The 8,917-nt window shown below is 36.9% G+C and overlaps 1 protein-coding gene across 2 annotated transcripts in view; it reads left to right on the top strand.

The window, feature by feature from the left end:
* The first annotated feature begins 524 nt into the window (after positions 1 to 524).
* LOC110465780 overlaps positions 525 to 8,917 on the top strand; it is a 14,773-nt gene continuing 6,380 nt past the window's right edge. For both annotated transcript variants that reach the window (XM_021521857.1, XM_021521856.1), the window contains exons 1-2: positions 525 to 849; positions 4,413 to 4,639. In XM_021521857.1, the coding sequence (XP_021377532.1) occupies positions 4,453 to 4,639 (187 nt within the window). In that variant the 5' untranslated portion in view covers positions 525 to 849; positions 4,413 to 4,452. The remainder of the gene's footprint in view (positions 850 to 4,412; positions 4,640 to 8,917) is intronic.

Genomic DNA, 8,917 nt, shown 5'->3' with positions numbered 1-8,917 from the left:
TCATTTGATTTCGTAATCGCATGACGCCTTTGTAGTGTGACGTCACAGTTTACTATTTACCCCTTTCCTATTATTTCGAGGCAGAATTTTTGAAACAAGATCATTAATTTCAAACTATACAGTTTGCATTAAGTACTTAGATTATGGTAGTAAATTAAGATATGGTTTTAATCACGACACTTTCCCTTATTCAATTAGAAAACTGTAAATCAAATGTTAAGTAAAGAAAAATACATATCCGTGAATTACACATTAACGGAACTTAATGAAACGATGACGTACCTAGAATTATTCATAGATTAGAAACATATATATTAAAAAAGGAACCGGAGTTTTTTTATGAACTGATAACGTACATTTTATTCAGCAATCAACATGAATACTTTCACCAGTTTGCGCTCACTCTGGTATGTATTACGCCTCAGAATTCATATTGGTTTAAACGGCTAGCCTTCATCAGCTGCGTCCTACTTATCCTGTTTCTAACTACCTCATTAGCTCGTGTGCTATAGTTTCGCCGGTGAGGTTTCTGTAGTGTCGGCACGACAAGGGTAAGCGCGCTCTATTAATTAGGCAGAGAACGGTAGAGCCTCGTCATTGTGGGTTATATATAGGTCGTTAGCTAAAGGCAGTAACCGTCATAAGTCATTCTTATAGATGGATGGATAGCCAATGTGTGTATATGATCGGAGAAAAAAAGTCTGACATTTAATGTGCTAGCCGGTTTATATACGCCTTCATCGAGTGCCTAGGACTTTAGTACAATATCTACACACCCTCTCCTACTCCTATAGTGCACGGACAGTAGCTAGCCAGCGGTCAAGCAGTGGTCATATCACTAGGACTAAGGTAAGTAGGTTCATATGTTTGTATTTTGATGGGGGCGGTAAATATTTTCCTTGTATTTGATATAGAACAATAAGAGTAAAAGCGTTGTAATTTGACGATTTTTTCATCAGCTATTGTAGCTCGTGTAAGTTGTTGAGTGCTGAAACGATAGTGATTTTATAATCCATATAAGATGATACTACAGTCTGTATCCTACACGTGAAGTTGCGGGATATGAATTTTCTACCTTACCGTGTAGAATTCGAGGCCGTAATTCCAGATTCGCCGGAAACTGACTTATACATTGTAATGACTCTTTAAAATGTCAAAATATGAAGTATCATAGGTTTATCACCGGATAAAACGAAATTTGGTTTGAGCACAAAACCCGAGTTTGAGCATTCATGAATACGGGCCTCAGTGTGGCATTTCCTCACGGTCTGTGACGTCAAAAGGAAAACAATGGAATGATGTTCTTTTTCATATTTTTCGTTATACCTGTGATCTGTGTTAGAGTTAAGGATATATGCTACCTTACACAGTGTATCGAAGTGAATTCCCTTAAAACTTTGAACAATCATTAAGTTTTTTGTATCTGGATCAATGTAGAAGTATAAACTCAAATATGAATTTTGCCGGTCTACCTATATACATGTTCCATTCCTACAGTCGTAACTTCATGATAATTGCGATGCTACCTTGACATATTTTTGAGTTTAATTCGTTTATATAATAGAAACGTTTAACAAAAATCTCAGATTTTTTCTTTTACTTCTTGCATTCGCATGTCTAGTGAACCTCGTATATTTCGATGTTCAGACAAACACGCCTTATTTCTTTAATCCCGTTCACATCTAAGGTACTGCTTGCTCTTCTATCTTCTGATCTCGGTAAGTCTAAAGAGATCTTTCCGGGGTTAAAGGGTTAATTTACAAATGAATCAAGGGGACTGAACTCTATTTGGCACGCTAGTATGTTAGATGTAGGTGTTGTAAATGTAATAAACAGATAAACGTTTATTATCTGTGTACTTGTTCCATGTACTGATTAACTGTAGTTCATCAATCCTTGTATCCTCGGTACAGACCTCAGTGTACAACCTCTCCACACTGACTGATCAGATCTACGTGCCTGTTATGTTGTTATACATCACCAGACTACGTACAGGGTCTACTATATGTTGATGTCTTCTGGCTTGTGTATGTAGCCTATTGAAGTTGAGTGATGAAAAGATTGCCCGATTTTTTCGAACACTTTCGCCAATTTGTGGCGTCATCTCGTTGGTCCTGCAAGATACATCAAAATTTGTTACATTCGGTATGTTGACCAATACTGATATGTAGATAAACCCATTTCGCTAAAAACTCCCTTCTCCGGCTTTATTAATACGTTGGCTGATTGAGACATCCAAATTATTCTTTTTATCTCGTTATAACGAAATTTTATCTAGTAAAAACGACATAGTATCTCGTTATAATGAATACGCATCTCGTTATTACGACTAAGTATCTCGCTATTACGACTTAGTGTCTTGTTTTAAAGGACTTAGTATACTGTTATAATGACTTAGTATCTCGTTATAACGACTTTGTATATCTTAAATTATTTGATATCTTGTTATAATGACTTAGTATCTCGTTATAACGACTTTGTATCTCCTTTTAACGAGTTTAGATATCGTTATAAGGACTCAGTATCTCCTTTTAACGAGTTTAAATATCGTTATAACGACTTAGTATCTCCTTTTAACGAGTTAAGATATCGTTATAAGGACTCAGTATCTCCTTTTAACGAGTTTAGATGTCGTTATAAGGACTCAGTATCTCCTTTTGACGAGTTTAAATATCGTTATAACGACTTAGTATCTCCTTTTAAAGAGTTAAGATATCGTTATAAGGACTCAGTATCTCCTTTTAACGAGTTAAGATGCCGTTATAAGGACTCAGTATCTCCTTTTGACGAGTTTAAATATCGTTATAACGACTTTGTATATCCTTTTAACGAGTTTAGAGATCGTTATAAGGACTCAGTATCTCCTTTTGACGAGTTTAAATATCGTTATAACGACTTAGTATCTCCTTTTAAAGAGTTAAGATATAGTTATAAGGACTCAGTATCTCCTTTTAACGAGTTTAAATATCGTTATAACGACTTAGTATCTCCTTTTAAAGAGTTAAGATATAGTTATAAGGACTCAGTATCTCCTTTTAACGAGTTTAAATATCGTTATAACGACTTAGTATCTTCTTTTAACGAGTTTAGATATCGTTATAAGGACTCAGTAACTCCTTTTAACGAGTTTAGATATCGTTATAAGGATTCAGTATATCATTTTAACGAGTTTAAATGTCGTTATAAGGACTCAGTATATCATTCTTAATGAGTTTAAATGCCGTTATAAGGACTCAGTATATCTTTTTAACGAGTTTAGATAGTGTTTTAAGGACACGGTGTATCCTTTTAACGAGTTCAGATATCGTTATAAGGACTCATTATTTCCTTTTAACGAGTTTAGATGTCGTTATAAGGACTCAGTATCTCCTTTTTACGAGTTTAAATGTCGTTATAAGGACTCAGTATGTCTTTTTAACGAGTTTAGATATTGTTTTAAGGACACGTTGTATCCTTTTAACGAGTTCAGATATCGTTATAAGGACTCATTATTTCCTTTTAACGAGTTTAGATGTCGTTATAAGGACTCAGTATCTCCTTTTTACGAGTTTAGATATCGTTATAAGGACTCAGTTTATCATTTTAACGAGTTTAAATGTCGTTATAAGGACTCAGAATATCATTTTAACGAGTTTAAATGTCGTTATAAGGACTCAGTATATCATTTTTAATGAGTTTAAATGTCGTTATAAGGACTCAGTATATCTTTTTAACGAGTTTAGATATTGTTTTAAGGACACGGTGTATCCTTTTAACGAGTTCAGATATCGTTATAAGGACTCATTATCTCCTTTTAACGAGTTTAGATATCGTTATAAGGACTCAGTATCTCGTTGTAATGAGTAAATATATCGTTATCAGGACTTGGGCTCTCGTTATAACAAGTAGATATCGTTATAAGAAATTAGCTTATCATTATCAGAATTAACTCTCTCGTTATAACGTGATACTTAGTCGTTATAACAAGATCCTATCTCGTTATAACGAGATGAACATATATATTTGGACGTCTTTATTCAGCCAACATAGATTTAACCCCTAAACTGTTTAACTTTACTCTCTAAACATCAGGCCTGATCCAAACATACCTACTGTAACACAATCTCAGGTCCCCGTGTACTGTAGAGGATTAGGGTTTGTCATACTCCATATAAAACATACTTAAATCTGTGATGTGTGATACGTTGAAATAATTAATGCATATTAGAAATATAAAATTATCATTTGAATTGAATAAAAAATATAGCACATTTGAATTAAAAAAATCTAACATTTTGATTAGAAAGATTTACTAATTGCATTTGGATTAATAAAGGAAAATTTGTATAAATGTACGTATTTTTCTGCTGAAATATCCCCAACCCCAAAACCTATACCAGTCAAACCAGATATTTCATTTCTTCTGATTTCAGAATACAAACACCACATTCTTTCAGTCGACATATTTGATCAATGGGTGGAGTAGCGGAATCCCCGACAAACCTGGTGGCGCTACTGATGATAGCCGTGGGGTTTGTACTCAACACCATCGGGTTTGCCGCCCCGTATTGGGTAACTTCGCCGCTCGGATCGCGCTTCGGCCTGTGGATGTATTGTGATTTTCTCGACAACTGTTACCAGTGGGACTCGGACGGTATAAGTACGGGAATGTTTCCTTACTAAGATTCATTTAAGCCTTATTGTTTCCATCTTTGATACGAATTAACGGCTTCCACTGTACCTTTTCTAAAGACTGTTTAGCTATAACGATAGCTGTAGTTTGGTTTGGTTTTATTTTGTTTAACGTCCTATTAACAGCTAATGTCATTTAAGGACGTGCCTCCATGTGTGTTGTGTATGCGTGCATGTGTATATGTGTGCTGGAGACAGGGTATGTTGGTGTAGTTGCCTCCTTGTGATAGCGCGGATCTGATGCCGACTTTATAGTGCTATCTCACTGAAATACCATGCCGAAGGCACCCAGCACAGTATTCTGCCCGGTCACATTATACTGACCACGGATGAATATTTCGATTGTATGCTACGTAGCCATTTTACTTGTAGCTCACATCTCTTGCTTGTTTCATAGTTATCTTGCTGACTGCATTGCTATATTGATTGTTTCAAATATATCTTACATGCTTCCCAGTTATTTTGCTTGCTGCATAGCTATCTTGCCCTCTGTCTAATTATCTTGATTGTAGCTTTCTTGGTGCATGATTATTTTACTTGCTACATAGTTATATTGTTTATGAAATAGTTGTCTTTCTTGCTGTACACCTTTCTTGCTTGCTGCTTTGCTGTCTTGCTTACTGTATAGCTAATCTTATTGCTGCATGGCTTCCTTCCTTGTTACATAGCTTCCTTGCTTGTGCTGCACAACTTCGTTGCTTGCTACATGCTGCAAAGCTTCCTTGCTTGTGCTGAATAGCTTCCCTGCATGCTGCATAACTTCCATGCTTGTGCTGCATAGCTTCCTTGCTTGTGCTGCATATCTTCGTTGCTTGCTGCATAGATTTCTTGCTTGCTACATAGCTTCCATGCTTGTGCTGCATAGCTTCCATGCTTGTGCTGCATAGCTTCCTTGCTTGTGCTGCATAGCTTCCTTGCTTGCTGCATAGATTTCTTGCTTGCTACGTAGCTTCCTTGCTTGTGCTGCATATCTTCGTTGCTTGCTACATAGATTCGTTGCTTGCTACATAGCTTCCATGCTCGCTGCATGACTTCCTTGCTTGTTTCATGGCTTCCTTGCTTGCTGCATAGCTTCCTTGCTTGCTGCATAGCTTTGCTGTCTGCTAGATATCTTCCTTGCTTGCTGCATGGCTTCCTTGCTTGTGCTGCATAGCTTCATTGCTTGCTGCATAGATTTGTAGCTTGCTACATAGCTACATTGCTTGTGCTGCATAGCTTCCTTGCTTGTTGCATAGATTTGTTGCCTGCTACATAAGCTTCCTTGCTTGCTGCATGGCTCCCTTGCTTGTGCTGCATAGCTTCCGTGCTTGTTGCATAGATTTGTTGCTTGCTACATAGCTACATTGCTTGTGCTGCATAGCTTCCTTGCTTGTTGCATAGATTTGTTGCCTGCTACATAAGCTTCCTTGCTTGCTACATAAGCTTTCTGGCTTGTGCTGCATAGCTTCCTTGCTTGCTGCATAGATTTGTTGCTTGCTACATGGCTTTCTTGCTTGCTACATAGCTTCCTGTCATGATACATAGCTTCCTTGCTTGCTACATAGCTTCCCTGCGTGCTACATAGCTTCCTTGCTTGCCACATAGCTTTCTTGCGTGCTACATAGCTTCCTTGCTTGCTACATAGCTTCCTTGCGTGATACATAGCTTCCTTGCTTGTTACATAACTTCCTTGCTTGCTTATTTCCTGACTGCTATCCTTTCTCCCTTACTTCCTTCATTGCTTAATTCCTACCTAGTATATTTTGCCTCCGCTGATTTCTTCTTTCATTCTTTTCATGTTTTGTTATTCCTACCTTAGGTATATGGCATAGTACTCCAACAGTGTTAGAGGTTTACACGGCGAGATAATTTTTCACAGACGTCGCAGTCGGCAAAATCATATCCGATAGAAAAAAAGGCCGACCAGCGGCCTCTTATGCTATAGGAGTACTGTCATATTTACTCACTTACTTGATTATTTTTTTTTGCCTACAATTGCTATTTCTTTTCTTTTCTAGCTTCCTAGTTTGTCATGTTTTTTTTATGCACCAGTGATATTTGTCATAGCTTGTATGGTAAATATTCCGGAAGAATTATAGTGTGGACCTGTGATAATAATTTATCGTGTACTTTCGACTGGCTCTGTTTACCCGACTATGCCTTGTCCTCACTATAGCTACAAATAAACGCCCACAATATATACACAATCCAACACCCTGTCTGAAAATGACCAACATTCCTACACGTGCACTGCATCTTTGCGTACTCTTCCCGTAATGAAGACAACATTGGGGAGTTGGACCTGAATACACACGAGCTTTGATCTACACGGAACTCACGCGCTATATAGCGGGGTTTTCCCCTTGTCTGACGATATCTCCCTCCCGTTCAGATAATCATCTTCCTTTGCTTGATTACCAAGTTAGCGAATGATTACCAAGTTAACGAACAGCACGCGACACAGTCGTATTCAGGCGCGTAGCTGGGCTCTTTTGGATGTGCATGCAGAAAGTCGCACCGAAGGCCCCCGGATTTTTTTTTAGATCTAGAAGCTCTGTCGTGCCATCTGGTGGCTTTTTAGATACACATTTTAGTGTTTTAATTTATTTTACAGACAACATTTTTTGGTTGATTCATCACTTTATTATTGTTAAGCAAAGCAAAAATTCAAATGAATTTCAAATGCGAAAGACAGCTCTCCTTTTTTTCTCAGACAAAAATGTGTCGATTGTTGGAATTACCCGAAAATATCCGTTGCGTCGTATCTCTTTCCTGATGAATCTAAATTAACTAGATATTTAAAATGTCGGAGCCAATATAAACAGATTAATTTCAGATTTTTTGCCCTTGTTGTCCCCCAAACCCTTTTTATATCATCAACATTTCTCAGAACATAAGATGACGGTAGCTCCTATATCGATGTTTAGATATATGTATACATATATATCCAGTAGCTCTACTGAAGATAGGCCAGGAATTTATTTTGAGTGTTGCCCAAAATTTTTAAACTCAGAAGACTCAAAAAAACTAATAAACTATAATTGTCATGTCGGTTGTACATGTATACAACTTTCTGGCACCAAACAATATATAGAACTTCATTATTTCTGAGATTGTGACAATTATAATTTCCCTGCCGAGCAGAGCGAGGCGAATTCTTTTTTCTGAAGATGTAATAATAAACTTGTTCAAGCACTGTCAAGTGTAGAAAGCTAGAATTTATCGGACATTATTTCCATTGTCAAACAGATCGAATAAGGCATAGCATAGTTTTCTGAGTTTGCAGTATTATTCCAGGTTATATTTTATAACATATAGAGTATTTATATTTTATGATGGCCGGGCGGAGCGAGTGTTAACAAATTCTCTGAAACAATGGTAAAAATGTCGGTTCTTGGTTAAAATGTTGATGTTTGTGTCATACCTTTCATGTGCATGTAGTTCAGGCGATTCAATATTGATTTATTTTGTCATAAATATGAATTATGATTTGACTGTCTTTTATTGTGAATTTGTATGCATGCATATGAACATGGGCAACACCTGTTGAAAAGGAGATATATACATGCCAGGCTTTTATGCCATCATTGGTTATTATTCACTTGATAACGTGATGCTAAGGTGGATGCTTTACTGTCTTTGACATTTTTGAAATTTACATTTTTGAACAGGTATAATAAATCACTCCTGGTGATCATGTGTACATGAAACCACAGGTGAAAATACAGGTTTATCTATCATGAAATGGACTCTACCTTTGAAATAACAAGTAACATATATACCTAAGTCCAACAGATGGTTTTATCCTCTCTCCACGGACAGGGTGATCACCTACTCCCATAACATGAGAGGCCGCTGGTCGGCCTTTTTTTAATCGGATATGATTTTGCCGACTGCGACCTCTCATTTCCGAAGCACTAATTCTTTGATGCAGTTTCCGCCCGAAATCCGGGCGGAACAAAATCGGCTTGAAAAACTCACATAAGTGGTTAACAGTTCATGACAACGATGTCTACTCACGGTTTATATAATATAGATCTCATATATATGTCACAGACACAAATATATAGTATATTACGGAATAGAACACTCAAAATACATGTCCATGTCGTTGTAGCACATCTCTGACCTACATTTAAAACATGGCTTCTGGATTAATACAAAATATCAGGGGGGATTTCAAACGGAACGAAATGATACGGAGTTTGTTTGTATTCCGCTTGTGAAACATTACATGTAATCCATTTTTGTATTAACCGGAAAAATC

Source organism: Mizuhopecten yessoensis, unplaced genomic scaffold (assembly GCF_002113885.1).
Source record: "Mizuhopecten yessoensis strain PY_sf001 unplaced genomic scaffold, ASM211388v2 scaffold11101, whole genome shotgun sequence".
NCBI classification, from domain to species: Eukaryota; Metazoa; Mollusca; class Bivalvia; order Pectinida; family Pectinidae; genus Mizuhopecten; species Mizuhopecten yessoensis.
Note: the sequence above shows the minus strand (reverse complement) of the source record. Positions and strands in the feature narration are given on the sequence as shown.